Source organism: Astyanax mexicanus, chromosome 1 (genome assembly GCF_023375975.1).
Source record: "Astyanax mexicanus isolate ESR-SI-001 chromosome 1, AstMex3_surface, whole genome shotgun sequence".
Lineage (NCBI taxonomy): Eukaryota > Metazoa > Chordata > Actinopteri > Characiformes > Acestrorhamphidae > Astyanax > Astyanax mexicanus.
Genome location: NC_064408.1, coordinates 73,784,074 through 73,805,023, shown reverse-complemented (window position 1 = coordinate 73,805,023; position 20,950 = coordinate 73,784,074). Strand labels below are relative to the sequence as shown.

The 20,950-nt window shown below is 36.6% G+C and overlaps 1 protein-coding gene across 2 annotated transcripts in view; it reads left to right on the top strand.

The window, feature by feature from the left end:
* LOC103022574 (MAM domain-containing glycosylphosphatidylinositol anchor protein 2) overlaps positions 1–20,950 on the top strand; it is a 273,753-nt gene that overhangs the window by 116,907 nt on the left and 135,896 nt on the right. For both annotated transcript variants that reach the window (XM_049483026.1, XM_007230730.4), the window contains exon 4: positions 20,590–20,786. In XM_049483026.1, the coding sequence (XP_049338983.1) occupies positions 20,590–20,786 (197 nt within the window). The remainder of the gene's footprint in view (positions 1–20,589; positions 20,787–20,950) is intronic.

Sequence of the window (20,950 nt, the reverse complement as noted above, 5' to 3'; positions counted from 1 at the left end):
TTTTTTGTGGACAATATATCTCCCCACAAATCATTGCGATACATAATAATATTGTCATTTTAAGAGCATTAAATGCTACTGACATAATGATAATAGAATAGCATAACTAAGCAATTATACCCTTTTAAAGACCAAAAAAAATTGAATTAGTTATAGTTTGGAAAATCGATATTTTTTCTTCACTATTTTTCATGGCCAAACATTGGAAGTGCTTTTTTTTGCCTTTTTCAGGCGAATATTAATGTATCCCTACTAAATATATGATCAAGCCCAACAGCCTCAGTAGCCTGTTCTTGTCAGCAGGCAGTAGCATATCATTGATCACTTTGAACTAAGGGTCATCAGGCTTGACCTTTTTGACTGTGCTAATGTGCTCCATGTATTTTACACTGTTGATTTTAAATGAGCTTCTTTACGTGTTGTATTTAACATTTGGAGTCTTTGCCCTTTTCGTGGCATGCTACAAGATATCAGCGTGTTCTTGGTCTAAACACCAAGAACTATTATCATGTTGTCTGTGATTGTGTGCCCTCCTTTACAATGTTTCTGCTAAAACCTCTTATTCTCAGTCCTGATTGCAAATGGGAGTCTGAAGAAAGGGTAGCAGCCTCTCACTGTATTGAACATATATTTCTGTGAGAATGGCTGGTCTAGCTTTGTCTGCCAGTACCCATCTTTCTCATCAAATGTGGTGAAAATGGACTTTCCTGCTAGTGTGATGCACACATCCTCTGGAGTGCAAATTGAATAATGCTGTTGCTTTACAGCCATGCAAAAATCACAAGCATCCAAACACACCCACAGTGATCCATTTAGCTTCCCCATGGTCCCCAGAGTACTTGCCTATTCTATAGGTTTATATACAGGAATTTTAAAACCTTTTAACCTTTTAAAATGACTTGTCTCGTACAGGTGTAGGTGATACAAAACCTGTTTTTAATTGCAGTAAAATAGGTTAATTACATTCTGAGAACTTTGAGGGTTTTGAAATCTCCTACAGGACACTTGGAGAAGCTGCCTGTTTTCTCTCTACTTCACATCATGATTAACAGAAATCAACCCAAATTTTACTTGACAAACATAATGAAACTAAAGATTTGGAGGACATGAACTGTTTGATTTATATTCAGAAAAAAGTTTAGGAGTGTGCCAATTTTATGATTGTTATTCATTATATTTCATATAATTATATAAAGTTGCATATTTACTTTTTTTTTTTATAATTTCTATTAAAATTGCAATAAGAATTTGTAGTAATGTTTATTATTAAACATGAAACATTTTATGTGATGCTTAATAATAAATAGAAATCTTAATATTTTATGTGTGTAATATCAGGCATAAAATTTAAAGGGGTTACCTTTCAATTGTTTGCAGGTTTTCATTTATTTTGCCACATTTTCACCATTGCATAAATTAAATAGCTAACATATTTTTTTTGTTTGTTTTTAAAAGATAAAATAACAAAATTACAAAACTATTATTTATAAATATTTATTAAACTATAGGCCTGTTACAATAAGAATTTTTTTGTGAACAATGTATCCTTCCATAAATTATTGCGATAAACAATATTATTGTCATTTTAAGAGCATTGAATACCACTGACAGAATGATAACAGGATAGCATAACTAAACGACACCCTTTTTTAAGACATCCCAATTTTAATTCATCAATATATACTTTTTTCTTTACTGTTTTTTTTTTTATATATTTGTCCAAACATTGGAACTAAAAGTTTAAAAGACATGAAATGTTTGATTTGAAAAATACTGATTTTAAAATTTAATGTTAAAAATGTATTAAAAGTTCAGGAAAGAGCCAATTTTATGATTGTTATTCATTATATTATTATATTTGAGTTGCATATTTACTTTTAATAATAATATTTACATTTAAATAATTTCTATTACAGTTGCAATACAAATTTGTAGTAATGTTTATTATCGAACATGTCACATTTTTATGTAATGCTTAAATAGAAATCTTCATGATTTAGGTGTGTAATATCAGGCAGAAAATGAACAAAAATGCTGGCCTGTTAAGGGGTTAACCTTTTAGCAGTTCTTGTAAGTGTGGTCCTGCCTGCTTCACCATTTAGCAGCACATTAAACCTAGACTGACACTTCCTTTTATGGGTCGGTGGAGTTTCCTTATGATTTTAAAGCTTTTATTTAAGCTTTAGATGCTATAAAATGCTGCTTTATTCTTGTCCATGATGGAGAAAGGTAGATCACAGTAGTTACTGTTGAAACTACATACATATGATGGGTGCCTGAGAAGTTACCTAGCCCACTGAAGAAAGGCAGGTCTTCACATGCTTGTCTGCCCGTGACTGGGGTGTCTGATTGGGTGGACACATACAACTTTAGCCTGGCTTCAGCATTTCAGGTATCACAAATCAGCCACAGTGTCTTCTGGTGTCAAGCTTGTTTCCCCATAAGCAGCCAGTGTTGTATTTGTAGGCTGCAGGTGAAGCCTGTCTGGATTTTCTGGAAGATGGCAGAGACAGAGACAGCACTTCTGCTTCTTTATGTAGCTTGCTGCACTTTTGTCAGTGGCTTGTACTGAAGATTTATGGACAGTATGTACTTTCCTCACACCTGTTTTTGACTGTAGCTGTTTCTGTAACTCTTGCGTGTCTCTGTCGTTCTGTTGAGGATCAAAACCATTTCACTGAGCAGCTTCTCTTACTTTACTTTCTACAAACTAGAATCAGTAAAACAAAAATACCAGCTTATTAAGTAAAAAAAAAGTCTTTAACTGGATTTAAGTAAGTAAATAATGTGGGGTTGTTGCTGCAGTTGGTCAGGTCTAGGTTCAGCAACAGTATGTGCTGAAAGAATGAGGTCAGCTGACTACCTGAATATACTGAATATAGACCAGGTTATTCCATCAATAGATTTTTCCTTCCCTGATTACACGGGCATATAGAATTGTGAAAGAGTGGATCAGGGAGCATGAGATCATCATTTTCACACATAAATTGTTCACCAGAGAGTCCAGATCTTAAACTCATTGGCAGGGCTAAGCTAGTCACCAGATCTGAGTCCTATAGAACAGAACTGTGGTGCTTTTCAATGCAAGTAGATCTACCCATTATTATCATAGTGTTTGTAATAAAATAATAAAGTATTGATTATAAGGCACACTATCAATGAACGCAGGGGTGTTGCCATGTTTTCCTTCTAAATCAGCAGGTCTTGATTGTGGTGGTGGGTAACTAATTTAGGTAAAGCTAAACTAAGTAAATAGAACTGTAATTTTTACAAAAATGTCTTTTAAAGTCAAACGAGCACTGGATATTTATCTACCCAAATTTCTTTCCTGAAAACTGTTTTTTTGGGAGAGTAAAGTGCTACAGTTTACTTACATTAAGCTTAGATTTCCAGATTCACACTAAGGCTTGGTGCAGCAGCATTAGCATTACCGTCTAACTATAGTAAATGCTGCGGTTCATCCTACGCAGCTAGTTTTAACACGGCAAACGCTACTAAAGGCTACTGCCCGATATACTCACCTTGGCGAGAGCTAAGCTAGCGCTTAGCGTGGTTAGCAGCCAATGCTAATACTGCTCCAGCTTTGGTGCTGGAGAACTAAACTGAACTAAAATCTCCTGTATAATGCTTGACTTTAGCGGAGTTGCTTTACCGCTACCTGACCTGTAAAATTCATACATACGGCGCTCTGACGATTTTTGGGGAAATTAAAGAACTAAAGAAAAATACAGTATAGCAGTCTTACAGTCTAATATTGTGATTTACCGCAGTGCTAATAGAAGCTGGCCCAGTGCCAGGTCTGAGTGTATTTAAGAGCTGTGTGTAAATAGCTTTGTTTGTAACTAATATTGCTGGGGTTTTAATTTAAAAATGTGAAAAGTGCACAGGCCTTTAAATGGCATTTGAACACAGCCAGCTCCAAATCAAATGTGGAGAATTTGTCAGAGCTTGTCACATTCACTGGAGTGGCAAACCTTGCCCGTTCAGTAGAGGATGATTCATCCTCTCATACATCATCACAATTTACAGTCCTCACACACACACACACACACACACACACGCAGCGCAGCTCCGTGTCGGTGTCGGCCAGAGAAGGTTCCAGAAGCATTGGGAAAGGGTGATATCATGCAGGTGGACTGAGTCAGGGCCGGCTTTATGCATGAGCACACTCCGAGCCAGCGAGGTCTCGAGCCAGAGACACATGTGTCAAAGGCTTAGCGCGCCACAGCCCACGCCTCCGCAGGCCCGGAGCACGGTGCGTTACGTGCTCTGTAATTGTTTTTGTAATGTGTTCCAGTGTTTGCTTAGCTCATCTCGGCTCTCTGGCGGGTCACGGGGGTCCATACTTACATGTGGAGCTGTTTTCAAGGCTGTGCCATTTTCTTGCCTGGATCTGAATACATTAACTCAGTCCCAGAGAAAAAAAAAAACAAAAAGATCTCCATTTTTAGCTGCTGCAGGGCTGTCTAACACAGGACACAAATAGACTGACTAATGATTGATGTGAATAAAGCGTCCAAATTTACACTGAAGTGTGTGTGAGCTGCCATTTGACTTTTTTTTTAAATTAAATAATAAAGAAATAAAAGAAATAAATAAATACATCTACGTAACAGTCTACCTATTACAACAGACAGCCATGCATGAAAATTTGGAGTGTACCGGAGCAGAAGATTAAGTCTCACCGTGCCGTTTCCACGTATTCTGAACAGAATGAAATGATTAAGGCCAGCAAAGATTTAAAGTATAGAGCAGATAGTGAAGCAGAGTGAAGGCATATCATCAACTTATTTAAACCCTTTTTTTACACACAGTAGGATATTAGTATAGAAATCCCAATTCATTCATTGTCTAGCCTTTACTAGCTATTTAAAAAAAGTTATTATATAGTCTTATTATTATAAAATAGCTTTCTCACTTCACTGCCAGTAAAAGTAATGGCTGCATATTATTACAACTTACATTACATTATATGCTTATGTCTTGGATTATAAGGCATTATATCTCATGGATACTGAACTAAATAATTATTGTAATGCTTAAATAAAAAAACATCATAAATTCAATAAGTACAATCTAAGAGCTGCATTACTGTTGGACTCCCCCCTACAGTAGTGAATGATCAAGGCCCAATCCCATCTGACCCCTTGGCCCTACCACTTAGCTCTACCCCTCTCTTCTGCATGTGCACCACTAGGGGTAGGGTGTTCCAATTCTTGTTAAGGTGGAGAGGGAGTGTTAGGACTACATGATCCATCAAACGAATGTCTTTGACAATCACTGGCAAGATAGCGGCACAAGTGACCAAATAAATCCACAAATGAAGGATTTTCCTTGATAACAATTATGATATTACTATGTTACCAGAGTTTAATGTGTATTTTCAATGTTTTATGGCCAAGCTTAAAAAAATCACTAGTAGTTTGTCTTGGTAGGTAGCTAGCTAACCTTCCTGTTCCACCATAAATAGTGTGACAGATGGCAGGGGCTGCAGACTTTAAGATGAAACGGAAAAAAATGAATAAAATAAAAGCAAATAAAAGCTCATTTCAGCTGTGGAATAGACAATAATATTTAATTTCTGCATTACCTGCCCCCTTTGTAAAGACATGTAATGCCTGGAAATGAGCTAGTAAACCAGTTTGGTTAACCTTTTTAGCACTCCACTATTGGGATTTCACCTCTTCCCCCTATAACTCAGTTTCAAAGAGAAGGGATACAAAAGAGAAATGGGATTGGGCTTTATTCTTAATATCTTATTAATATTTTCTGAAAAGATATCTTTATAGGGATTCATGTTGTTGCTACTTTTTAAAGAGCATTTTCTGCATTTATAGTATGATGCTTGCAATTACATTTCATATTTTATCCTTATTTGATTTTATGATATATAAAGAGCAACTATCAGATTTTTTGCAAATTAACATTTCATGTCTTTATATGTGCATCATGTGTTAAACTGCTACTGTACTTAATTTAGATTTTTGTTTTATCTCTGCTTTCCTATTATTTTCTCACATTGTTAGTAGCAGCAGTACAACCCAATGAACCCAATGAGAGTGTCAGTGATAGAGATGCTATGTGCCCTTTTACAATCAGTGTATACTTTTAAGAGTTTGCTATTTTAAGGTGGTCTTGCTATATCATTTGCTATATAACTACATAGGAAATCCAGGTAGTTGTGACCCTGTAAAGTAAACTAGACGAATATCCAGCAATCTTAGGTTCTTAACCACAGGGAGAGAAAATGTTCAGTGGCTTTAAAACTGCTTAAGCATCAGTGAATTTGCAAGAAAGTTAACCTGGAGGCCATTTCTTATGTGCTGAAATGTGAGTGTTCCTTCATGCTTGATGCTGATGATGCTGCAGAGCATTCTGGGTAAAGGTATTTAATCAACTGCAGTTCCATTAGCCCACCTCTCTCACTTGTAGTGTGTAGGGAGTAGAAGGATACTGCTCAGAGACTCTGTGGAATGGAATGCAGCTTTAGCGTCAGGACTGTGCACTGTCAATTGCAGGTGAGGTCAGACATTTGTTTTGTCTGCTTTTAGTGGAAGGCCTGGGTTAAGTTTGTCTGAGACAGCATGGCGCTGGCTTGTTTTCCTCTGAGATGAATTGGTGTGGAGATGAGGCCGGGCAGACGCCACTGTCTCAGAGAGACGATGAAGAAAAGATTCATTACCCCTCTGACTTGCCTATTGGGCCTCATTATTTCCTCATCTCCATCACCACGAGGAAGAGCAAAGACTGCCGGCATTGGCCGTGTCTATCCATCACCCCACTCCCCCTACCTCTCCGGACAGCCCAATCGAAAAAGAGCAACACCTATCACTGATGAAGATAGAGGTGCAGGAGCTAAGCCGAAAGAGAATGAGAGGCACGCAGGAGTCACAGACCTTAAGGTGGCTCTCACACTGGAGCAGCATTTACACCATTTCCACTCTTATCAGTTGCTCTGTCTCTAAATGGACAACAAATCCGTGGACCTTTTTAGCTGCAGTAGCTGTAACTTAACTCACAGTTGAAAAGCTTTTTCATTCTAGGTTGAATCTGCAAGTCTGGTAATCTGGAATTTGTAGTTTCAATTCTCAAACTACAATCATATGCTATATACACAATATACAGTTCTGAGTAGTGATGTGCCATATTGTATCATACACAATAATAGTAATAATTTTTGTACCGATTTTGTACCTTTTTTTTTTACGTATTCTGTCTTAAAGCAGTATATTTTCTATTTGTTTTGCTATATGCTGTAAAACAGTACTTACATTGTAAATAAACACTTACCTGTGGTCACATAATATCTCAGCTAATTTGTAATTGACACTAGTTAAGACATTACTATACTATAAAATTCTAATTCTTAAGAATGTTGTAATAATGATAATAAATAGAGACATTATGATTAATAATGTCTTAACTAGTGTCTTTGAATAATTGTTGAAGGCATTCTGTACTAAATACTGTTAATTAATGTACCTTTATTGTATATAAGTGTTACAATATTATTTTAATAGTTTATTCATACAAAGTTACCATAGTTTTATGGTTTGCAGCAGTTTTGTTTCTACTAAATGTTTGAAACTCTTATACTACATAAAACTTACATTTACATGCAGTAGTACATTAGTATAATCCTGAAATAAAGTTTTTTTATTGTCATGTCATCAAGGATTTCATTATTTTGGGGCTATATCATATTCTTACTTAGCCTTCTGTCCTCTAGAATTAGTAATATATTTAAGTCCATAAATAGATTTATTTAGATACTTTGGATTTGTCTCTTTTAAATTATTAATAGTTTTTTTTTTGTGACACCATGTTTTTATTACTATATATAAAATATAATTAATTTATTGTTGGATGCTCAGAAGAAACCTCCCAGCTTTTTATATCAATAGTCATGTCTACTGGCATTTTATTGCAAACATTTAATGATGCATTGAATTGCCAATAACAAGCGTATTGATTTTCGTTTATATGAAAGTCATGTTATACATATCCCTGTCACACAGAAACCTGTATCATTTAACTTTCAAAGTCAGTATGAAAATATTTAATTCCAGCCATTTTGGCTAATTTCTGTTGAACTATTCAACATTACATATTTTTCATAAATTTTGTTGATTTTTTGATATGTTGAACAGCTTCAGAATTCACAATATGTCAAAAAGCGAAACATGTTAGATTGTCATATTGATATTGGAGGTGAACAATATGTCCTTTTAGGATCATTATCAAAAGTTGCATGTGTCACTTGACAGGGTGTGCAATATTTATATATAAGCTCAAAGCAAACAAACAATTGTTTGTCTATCTGATATAATAATAATAAAAAATAATCTCATAATAAACATACCCAATGTTGATTTTTTACTTCAATCTTAAGTAGTACAATATGTACAATATTCATAATATGACACGTTAAATCATTGACATTTCGACATTGTTAAATCATATGGTGAAATCGGGTGGAAATTGTGACATTTATTAAAGTTTATTGCAGAGATTTGGCAACTACATGAAAAAAAATATAACTAATACCTTCTTCTTGTTTATGTTCTTTATGCTTTAAGCACCATTGATAACCCACAGTGTAGAAATGAACACAGTGCTGGTCTCCACTTCTCCAGTAATCCACAATGGAACATAACCCCTCTCCTCTTCTCTAACGTGTTTTTGTGGTGTGTGCATGTTTTTTTCTGGCTGTCTGTTTCACTGGTGGGTCACTACATGATTGTATTGCCCTGCAGAGCTGATGAGGGAACAGGGCTGCTGCATGCTGCACAATAGAGGCTGATTTAGTTTAATGATGATAAGTCGGGTTTGTGACCTCGCTGCACTGGATAAAAGATTACTGTATAATACAGTATAGTATATATACTGTATATATATATATATATATATATATATATATATATATATATATATATATATATATATATATATATATATATATAATATAGTAATGTATAAACCCCCTCACACACACACACACAAATGCACTCAAATACATGCTCACATACACACACACACACACACACACACACACACACACATATACGCTCTCATATACACTCATACAGAGCCATTGAGGCTTTCAGGTGAAAAAAACCTGGTGAATTATTCAGGGCTTGTTTTTTGGAGATGCTGGAGAGCATGGCAAGCAGAGGCCGCAGTAGAGGTGCCAGCATGCCCTTGTGAACTACACGCTCACACCCACAGGCCTTGGGCTGCAGACCTTTCACCGCACTCCAAATATGCAGCCAAAGCTACAAACAGAAACTATAATTAGGCCACTTACTTGCAAGTGCAAGTGAAGACTCCATTAGTTTAATTTCTAGATCATTTTCAGATATTCTCACTGTTAGAAATGCCTCTGCAAACACTAACCATTAATTTATCAGGATTTGTGACAATATTTTATATTAATTATATATATTTTATCATGAAATTAATGTGACTACACATTATTTTGAATGACAAATGTTGTTGTCACAGGTCTAGTATTGTCTGATGTTTGTCATTCTCTGCTGTATTTGTGCATTTGTATTTTTTCCAAAAGTCTTTTTTGCCTCTTGCCAGGCTGCCATTGAAAATAAAAAGGGTTTCTTAATGACTTGCCTGGTTAAATAAAGAATAAATAAATAAAAAGAATTTTTTTTTTTATACAGTATTCATTCCTTTCTGTTTTTTACATCGTTTTTGTACTGGTATATGCAATAAAGCAATGATACATGAGAGGGAGTGCCATAACAGGTAATATTAGCCCTGCACAAACCTCAACTGCAATTATACCACAGTTCATTATTGCTGTTTATTAAACGATTTAGAATTAAAGAGGACGAGACAATAAGATCTGTTTGGTTATAAACAAACAGCTGCACTGTTTGGCCTGTAAGCGCTGCATCGTTGCTAGGTTAGCTGTTACCGGCTGATAACGGCACTCATAGAACACCTCTTAGCCAATCACATTGCAGAGTCGGAACTGTGGTATATCATCTTGTTTTAGTTTGCAATAAATCATCAATATGCCGTGTTCGATATGCAGGTTCTCGATATGCAGGTTCTCTAAAAAAAAAAAGACTTGGCCCCCTAATTTGATTTACTAAAGTTCCTGCTTAATTACTCCACTTGGTTGTGCTATTTAAATAAATAGGATAAACCTGAGGTAAAGAATATTGGTTGTCAAATTCTGTGACTGGCACTAATAAATACATAGTTTCTGGTATTTGTTTATTTAGGAGTATTTGGAGTATCTTCACTGTGATATTATTCATATGGTGAGTAATATTTAGGGATTTTTTACCCCTAAAATATACATCACCTATACTATGGATCAAATGTGATTCCTTACCTTAAACTACTGTAAAAAATTCACACCACAGTTTGGATCGATCCGTTCTTTTACTACCAAACAGAAACGTGAGCAACAAAGAGTGAATGAATGAACCAATAGAAATTCTCCATCAAATAAACAGTTTTATACTGTATTATTATAAAGTTACTGTTTTGGAGATACGTGTTTTTCATTGGACAGCAGCGATGATAAACATTTAACTGGTTGCAGTATGAAAATTGAAGACCCAACACAAAGTAAACCCGCATGGCCTCCTTCTATTATATACTGCAGGTGGATACTCAGATTTCAGTATAAGCATGTGTGAAAACAGACCTTAGTATGGATTTTTGGGCATATTACAGCTTGATGTGTTAAAAAAAAACACACACACAGCATGCAGATTTTGGCAGGTTGCAAAGCAATACAAAAAGTTGATCCGTCCCTGACTTTATTGCCCAAGTTTATCTAAATGCTTGGATTAGTCTACTGACAAAATCTGGTGATCTGCAGTAATCAGATTTTGAAGTGTGTATGTAAATTCAATCAACAGCTAAAGAAAGCAAAGACCTCTGAATATTCAGTATGTGGGCTGTTCTCTGTACACATGACAGCAAGAGAAAAGAGTAAAAGAAGGCTGGAGAAGGACAATAGAACTAATGTGTTTTATCAGTACTCTTATTACAATACCATCAAAATCCAACACTTTCTTCCTCTGTGGTTCTGTTTTACATATCTTAATTTAATGTGGATGCTTTTTTTAAAGTGTATCATGTACCATGTATTTACCCTGTGCACTGAGCAGAATGCTTTAGTATGAATACATGTACCATCACTCCCATATCTGCGAGTATTTCATCTATAAGCAAAAGAGGGCCAGATAAAAAAAGTCAGCAGTGATTAGGTTACACCTATTTACAAGTTTTAACAAGTGCCATTGTTAATCTGACCATGGCAGTGCCCAGTCTCTTCTTACCATTGCATCATTTTTACATCTGTCCCTGTGAAAAGCCTTCAAAATGGACATATTAATAAAGTAATACATATTGATGAGTAACTCTGAGTGAAGGCCTGTGTGGCTGCCAAAATGGACATGATACATCAAAGAAAATTAATTTAAATCAGAGCTACAGAATAAAAACAATACTGTTACATCTAAATGCAGCAACAATAAAGCAGTGTCAAACTGATATCAGCTCTCAAAGGAAGTGGAAAGACAGAAAAGTGAAAGAAAATGTTTTTTTTTTTTATATAAATCATAGGGGGATAACATGGCTGCATATTACAGCGGTGCAATTTAATCTTTCCTTCAGCATGAATTGGTTATTAAATCAGATACTAAAAGCTCATTGGCTGGGCCAGTGTACATTTTTAAATACACACAAAAATAAGATTGTACATGTTAGCCTAATTTCGTGACTTTTAATTAAAAACAGATATTGAATAAAACCAAATCAATAAAATGGAATAGATTAATCAAAGGAAACAGCATGTGGTAAATCAGTTCAAAAACTGGAGGAAACAGATCTTCATCAATTTGCAAAGATTGTTTTGAGCCCTCAGGTCATCAGGAAGAGAGTTTCAAAGATTAGTGCTGTAATGGGAAAAGGCTGCTTTTCCACTTTAAGCTGGGTGGCTGGTACGGGCAGCATGTTCCTGCGGGCTGGATGATGAAACATCCAGGTTTTAATGTCCTACATACAGTGGGATGTGAAAAAGTTTGGGCATCCTTGATCGTTTTATGATTTTTCTTTATGAATCATTGATTTTTAGTTAAATATATTATACAGCAGAAGAACACAGTGATATTTGAGAAGTGAAATGAAGTTTATAGAAATAGCAGAAAGTGTGCAATATTTTTTTTAAATAAAATTACACAGTAGCAGAAATTTGGGCACCCAAACAGAAAAATTACATCAGTGTTTATTAGATCCTCCTTTTGCAGAAATAACAGCCTCTAAACGCTTCCTTTAGCTTCCAATGAGAGTCTGGCTTCTGGTTGAAGGTATTTTGGATCATTCTTCTTTACAAAACATCTCCAGTTCAGTCAGGTTTATGGTTTCCGAGCAGGAACAGCCCACTTTAAATCACACCACAGATTTTCAGTAATATTCAGGTCTGGGGACTGAGATGATCTGAGATGATCATTTTAGAATGTTGTATTTGTATCTCTGCATGAAAGCTTTAGTAGATTTTGAGCAGTGTTTAGTGTTTAGGCTCGTTGTCTTGTTGAAGTATCCAGCCCCGGCACAACTTCCACTTTATCACTGATTCTTAAACATTGTTCTCAAGAATCTGCTGATATTGACTGAAAATCATGAGACCCTCAACTTTAACAAGATTTCCAGTACCTGCACTGATCACACAGCCCCACAGCATGATGGAACCACCACCACATTTTACTGTGGGAAGAAAGTGTTTATCTTGGAATGCTGTGTTCTTTTTCCGTCATGCATAAATAACCGCCCTTCAAAATAACTCAATTATATTGATCAGTCCACAGCAACTTATTCCAAAATAAAGCTGGCATGTATAAATGTGCTTTAGCTTTAGTATACCTCAAGTGACTCTGTTTGTGGCGTGTGCTCAGAAAAGGCTTCTTCTGTATTACTCTCCCATACAGCCTCTCCGCTGAATAGTTAAACGATGCACAGTGACGCCATCTTCAGTAAGATAATGATGTAGGTGTTTGGAGCTGGTCTGTGGGTTGACTATGACTGTTCTCACCATCCTTTGCCTCTGATTATCTGAGATTTCTCTTGTTCTGCCACTCCTGGTCTTAATTAGAACTGTACATGTGGTCTTCCATTTCCTCACGATGTTCCTCTGAGATAGCTTTTTATATCTTTGTTTTCAGGTCATTTGAGCGTTGTGTTTTGAGGCTCCCATGTTGCCACTCTTTAGAGAAGATGCAAAGAGGAGAAAAAACTTGCAATTGGCCACCTTACATATGATTTACTCAAAAAAAATAACTAGAGATCTTAATGTAAAACTGGATAACATATAGATTGATTAAGATAAAATATTGATTGATTTTTTATACAACAGTTAGTTCCTTCCTCTCAATCTGATTGGTTGAGAAACGCGCAGCTTTCACATGAAATCGACTGAGCAGGAGAGGAGAGTTTCAGCATTATTTCACGGTCCTAGCTTTTACCATCTTTGCTTATTCCCAGTTTTGATTTCAAGCTAACGTTCTTGGTGTTAGTCTGTATAAACTATACACCGTTTTGTAGTTACAGTTCTGTTACAGTTGTTGTGGAACTACTTTTTGGCAGAAGGCACAGTCCATATTAAGGTATATTCATTCTGAATTTCTTAAGGTTCTTTCATTTATGCTCTTTATTTATTTAATAAAAAAGAAAATGTTGTATAAAAGCAATAGAACACTTGAGGTTGTGTGTTATCACGAATAACATCACAGCTGTTAATCATGGCAAATTACAGCCGTGATGTTATTCGTGATAACACACAACCTCAAGTGTTCTATTGCTTAAATATAGAATAACATTATATACTATAGGAGAAAAATCCTCCATAGTATTTTAGCTGTGATGCTAATCCTGGTGAATATGTAATGCCTTCTAAATTTTGATAATGTGTTTGCATTAGCAAATATACATGCTACAATAGAACTCACACAATGTCTGTTTAACACTAGATGTGTTGATTTAACACTGGCAGATTTAGTGTATACATGAAAAAAAAATTGGATTTTGTGATTTGCGCAGAATTTGAATTTTGATGCCTTCCTAAAGAACACGTTTGGTTCAGTGGTGCTCGGGTCGCTTTAGGTTTTCCTCCATCTTTGGTTAGATTTTTGAGGTAGCGTATATATATTTTTTTTTCTCAGTGAATGTTTTATTTATTTCAGCATATCGTAGATTTATATGTGAACCAGTGGAGCAGAAATATCTCACCTTGGCTGAAATTATTACTGAAAGGTTTGTGTTTCTCAATTGCAGTTTTTTCCCCCCTCTGCGTAATCTTTTATTTATTGGTTCCACTCTAACACTTCTCTCGACTAGAGTAATGTATTTATCATTATACCCCTGTAATGGTCCCTGCATGAGCTATAGACTGGAGCTTAGGCAGGTAGTGCAGAGGAGGAAAACTTCAAAAGAATTTCTCATTATCAAAGAGAAAGACACACTTCAAAATCCATGGGCATGAATAATGGAACAAAAACTACTGCATCCAATAACACTTCCAATTAAGGGCACAGGCTGTGGAGTTTTTTTTTTTATTTTATTTTCCTTTCTGTTGTTGAGGTTTTTTTTTCTGTTGCCATTGAAGTATATTTGACAATTCCATCACGGCTGTGTTGTACTATTATTGTCGCTATCGAGGTGTTGCGGTTTGTGCTGATGTGGCTGTATTGATCTGCTCTCTGTGTGCGTGCGCACGGTTCGCCGCGTTCATAATTGTAAAGAGAATTATGTAATTCTGGCTGCCGTGTTCTTTATAAAGCATTCTTCTCTATGCTGATATAAGTCCCTTTTGCGGTGGCAGCTTTAATTTGCAAACTGATAGCTGCACAGTATCTGAGCATTAGACAAAGTCACTCCTGCTCGGCGAAACCTTGCCGTGAACAGACACTTAATCTTGCCTTTGCCCGAGTCACAATTTCAGCAGCCAGTCTTAATATGTGAAATCATCCATCTGGGCCTGGGAGAAAGGCGTGTTTTTGCAGCTTAGCTGGGATCACGGGTCCACATCTTCTGAACCCCTCCATCCCCTCACAGACCTCCGGACATAGACGTCGCTGCGGGCTGTTTTCAGATCTCGGGGCTGAGGGCTGAGGGGTGATGACAAAGTTGTTGGGTGTCAGAGCTTAGTGCCAGGTAATATCCTCCCCCCACCCCACTAATACCTCCATTCCATATCATAGCCTGTGAGTCCTTTCCGAATTAACCCCGCCCGCTTCTCACAGTCCACGGACCCGACTCTGGCGGCCACTGTATCTGTCACCTCATTAGCCGTACATCTGCTAAATGACAGTTTGCAAGTTTCCAGCTGCACCACAAAACCACCCCCCACCCCACCCTGTTTCCGGCTTGGAGGCAAATTGCTTATCTTTGCCTTAATAGGACTATTTTTACACGGAAAGCTGCCATGCAAATGTCACCCGGGTCACCAGTGCCGTGTGTAATCAAGCCTGGACAGTGATTAGTGCCACACAGTCAGGGTGAATTTAATTCCAGCCCTGTGACACCTAGTGCTGACAGCTTGATGGGCTTGATGGGAGATTTCACCATAATGACTGCAATAGATTACACTGGGAAAGAGCTCTGGGTTTGATTAAGCCCCCAGTCTGCTCTGTATGGGACATCCACAGCCAAACAACACGTGAAGAAAGATGCTCTTTGCTCTTTGCTCTTTGTGTGGAGATGATGACTTCTTCATTGATTTAAAGAGGAAAATATATCCTTCACTACTTGACATGGCATGTTGTATTTGTTCCTGTTTTAACATGCCATTGATTATTTTGTTAGTAGACTAATCTGCTGATCATTTTTTTCGATCCGTCGATTAGTCAATGATTATTTCTGCCATGTGCTCCATCTCTAAAAACAACAGAAAAACAGTTAAACATGAGATTTAAAAGGCATTTAAATGTCCACGTGTTGTTTAAACGTGGAGAGCACTGATGTTTAGTGAATAAATATGTAATCTGTTGTGTTTGGGGACTTTTGGAGACACAGACCCAGACCAAGTTTCTTCTTTCCCCAGCACTTTGTGCCATGCAATACTGTTACAAATTAACGATTAGTCGACAATGGAATTTGTAGTCGACAAACTTAAATAATCGACATTGACGATTATATTGACTAATCGTTGCAGCCCTACTTTACTATAGATTCTTACTTGCTAATCTACAAGGCTAAAAGCCCCCCAAAAAAGTCGCCACCAAATAAAAAGGGTTAAACAATCTAATAATTAGTTGGACATCCTTTAGCTTTGATTGCTTCCTGCATTCACTGTGGCCATGAACTCTTTAAAATGCAGGATTTATATTCAGGTATCATTTTAATAGAATGCAAATAGTATAGTATAAAGTATACAAATATTTAATACAATAAATTATCATGCATCAATATTACCTGTATGTTAATAATGTAGAGTAATGTAAAGTGCATTAAAGTGTAGATTACCATGTATAGAGTTTAAGCTCATTGTATATGGGTATTTCATTACAGTTATTTTGTTATGTTCAAATTTGTACAGCATACACTTATTTTAATTACCTCCTTTGCATGGCCAGAGATAGTGACCAGAAATGATAGTGAAAATGGTATCAAATGGTATATTAGTTTAAATATACTTAAGTTTAAATATGTATGTTTATTAAGTATGTTTAAAGGACCTCCAAACCCAAATCTTATCCCCACAGGGGTTTGGGTGGTCCTTGTTCATCTGTACATAGCCATTTCTATAACATATTAAACAGTTATGTGAATAATCTCTGCTGTAACTGTCTGTCTATTGTGTATTGTGCTGCATTAACAATACAGCCGTAGGCTACATAGACATATATTCATAAATATGTCAAATAGATTAAGGAGTGTACAGTATGTTGTAAAAGTTAAACAGGGTTTATGTACTTCATTACAATCTCTCACTCCCTAAAAACAAGGGAACTTTTGTTCTCTAAGATGTGGGCTCTTGAAAAAGTTTAGCTTGAAAACAGTGAGCTTGTGAAGAGTTATTTAGCTGATTCTGAACAGTAACTGCTCTAATATTCTTAATATTCTTGTTTATTAACTACACTGTTCTTCTTTGCATTCCTTTTTTTTTTTGGATTAAACAGACAGGAAATCTTAGAAGCTCTTCACTGCCTTCTGGTGGAGTGTTCTTTTTTCACAATAGCATTCAGACCTACTGAACATTCAGACAACCTGACTCTAATTAACCTCTCTAATAAATCACACACAGAATTTAAAGCCAGGTTCATTAGGTGCTGCAGCGAAGCTTCACAGCACCTCGGAGAGCATTTGAGGTTGCGGGACCGTTTGAGGCCTATGAATCTCCTGTAATGTCTGCATTGGAAGGAGACGAGCGTAAAGCGTGCTTTTTGCTTACGGCCTCAGAATTTAAGCGCGGGAATCCATCAAGCGTGACTTCTGCTTTGCATGATGGGTAATTGCGCCGCACCAACATGGGCACTTGTAGCAGCGTAAGATTGATGGTTGTTAGGGGGGGAGGTTGGATTTTGTTTGAAATTCATCGTATTTTTAATCCAATGTGCACATTTGCATATTTACATATTTATCTTTGGTAGCTCCCAGCGCCCACTTGCTTTTTTGCATATGCCTACCTATAAATAGCCACCTGAAAAACTGCGCAGTCTGCATCACTGCATCACAGCCACTCACATGCTAATGCATTTAAAGGGTATATAGCCAGAGCTGTTTCCTTAATGCAGTGGCTATGTGCTAAAAGCTAAATCCTCTGTTTTTTTTTTCTGGTGGGATTTTTTTTTGGTGGGAGTCTTTTATATTTTACTCTGACTGTCCTTGTTCTTGTCTCGGCTGTATAATCAAAGATATTTGTTCGGATAGGAATGTGGCAAAGTGTGCCGATAAGCTTTGCGGCGCCTCCTTTCTCTGTAATGAATCAGTGTATTTATTTAGAGCAATCGCCGCTGCCAAAATGGCCCCACTCAATCGCTCGGTTCTGAGTGCGTTGCCGTCATCTTAAAGGTAATTGCTCCTACCTGCGTGGCTGTAATGGATCCTGGATGAAGTATTGACCGCCTCTAGATTTTGATTAAGGGGCTGCAGGGCAGAACGTGCCTTAATGAAAGTGAGGAATCAGCATTCTGGTGGGTGCCCTGCACTCCCTGATTAGGCTGGGATCTTCATTCACCCTAAGGAGGAGGAGAAGGGAATTCTAAATTAAAGGGTGCGTTCACTGATTAACATTTTCAACATGCCCTGTATTTCCTCTAAATCGTAATGGCATGAGCGGAGGATGTTTATTAAGACAGTTATGTTCTGCGCAGCCGGAAAAAAGGTCAACAGTAATCATTTCTGCTTCCAATTCAATGTCTTTTATTCACTGGTCATCTGACTCTTTAACTTCTGATTAGGGTGCCTGGGAAATTGGACGTGTTTCGCGATGAGTGGAACCCAAAGGTCTTGCCTAGTTCATGCACAGTGCGAGTGGATGGGTTTAAAATCAGACTATAAGACAAGCATTAGCAAGTGAAATGACATCAAACTTGTGACAAATGGCATTTACCAGGACTTAATGTGACAAGCGTGTAAAGTTATTAACTGAAGACCCATTTAAATCCGGCCAGCCACGCGCCCGGCCAGACCCAGACCACACATCACTCAGACTGGGTTTAAAATAAACTGGGAGAGTCAAAAGGCCAGCGAGATGCTGGAGCTGCAGTGAGGGTTTGACACCATTTTTAGAGAATGGAGTCTGACAGTTGAGAGGTGGAGGGAGTATGCTAATGTATTGTAGGTCTACTGTAGAACACACGCACACACACACACACACACACACACACACACACACACACACACACACACACACACACACACACAGTGTCCACATGGTGTCCTAGCTGGAGGGATAGGCATTACAGGTCGTTGATTAAGAAAGGCAGTGTGCCCTTGAGGAGGTGAGTAAAAATAGAATCGAAGCCTGGCAGCTTCTAAAATGATTTTTCTCTATTCCTCCGCTGGCAAAACCAATGAAAAATGAAGTGATTTGCCCCATTGCAACATTTTCACTTACCGTTCCACCTGCTACATATTTGATGTAGGTATCTGCTGCCTTTGAGGAAAGAGTGGAGTATGGCAGTTGAAGAAATGTATTTTATGCTTTCTGGAATTTCACAGATTCTAATCTTTTATGATTGGGATAAATTCTTTCTAATATGTGAGATTCTTGAGTAAAAAAGCCCAGGCCTCTTACAATAACATTATTGTCTGGATGATATGTTGTCCCAGAAATAATTGTGTTGAACAATATTATTGTAATTTTAGGTTAATTTTGTGCAACTGATATACTAATAATCCATACATCCATCCGTCCATCCACTGTGAGGGTGGGGGGGGCGGGGGATTGAAGCCTATCCCAGCCAGCATATATTAATAATATAATAGCATAATAATGCATTTGCATTCATTTTAAATGCATAATGAACATTCTTACATATTAAACATTTTGGTAACACTTTCTATGAATGTAATCTCTATTAGACTTTATAACCACATTCATAACCTATTATTATGCGTCCATAAGGCATTATAAACGTGGCTATTAAAATGGATAAAAATGCATAACCCATTACAGCCATGGTAATTAAGCATTATGACTTAAAGCATGATCATAATGCATTATAAGCTGTGCTTATAATATATATGTTAAAATAGTGTATATCTATTGGTAATAATCTAGTCCCACAATTAAAGTCTGGCACTTTACTGTGAACGCACAAAGACCTGTTATAATACATTAAAATTGACTATGATTAAAATTATGTTCAAGACAAAAATAATTTATGAGTGGTTAAAAATATATTTATAGGATTATTTAGGGTGTGTTTATAAGTTGGAAGTTTTTATAATCGTTATGCATTCTGCAAGCTGGGACTGAGTTTCTTGGTTTTGACGTATAACATGTTATAAACACAACTATTAATGCAATATAATAAAAATTAATGATGCATAATAAACATGGCTATGATGAATTATACATTTTTTTAAATATATATATATATAGCCATGTTTTTAATGCCCTATGAATGCATTATAATGTGTTATGAGTATGTTTATTTATGAGTCTTATAGAGATGACATTCATAGAAAGTGTTACCAACATGTTAATAAAAGAAAAACATGAATGTTTAAACAGCAGACATACCAGATAATAATTGTTATTGGCTCTCCTCACTGAATGAATACAATTGTTCATAAATAAATGAGTAAATATATTGTGGTCATGTCAATATATTGTATGATAACTTGATGTGTAATATATTGTATGATAAGCTTAAAAATCTCAATCTGTGAAAAGTCTGTCAGTATTGAGACTTTTAAAATCAGTGTTATCTAGGGAGGCTCTGGTGTTAATTATAATTTCACACTTCTATGAATATACAGTTTTATTGCCAATACACCTGCATGATGATAAAAACTCTTGAGGCCGCTGATAATGGAGTATACAGGTAAAACAGTAATCTCCTAAAGTTTCAAACTGAATAAATATGTCTGTTTTTTTTTTTTCAGACTTGGATGATCCAGTGGTAACAGTCCATCAGAGTATAGGAGAAGCCAAAGAGCAGTTTTACTATGAAAGGACTGTCTTCCTTCGCTGCGTGGCCAACTCCAACCCTCCGGTGCGCTACAGCTGGCACAGGGGCCGGGATGTGCTGTCTCAGGGTTCAGACAAGGGTGTTGAGATCTACGAACCTTTCTTCACACAGGTAAGACAACTCTCAGTGGCAGTATGAGAGACAATGTAATGCCAGAGGCTGTGCAAAACACACTACGTAGACTGAAAAACAGGACACAGAACTCTAAAAAGAAAACTGAATTGAATAGAACAAATAACAGTAATGTGCAAAAGGTCCAGTATTTCAACTCTTAT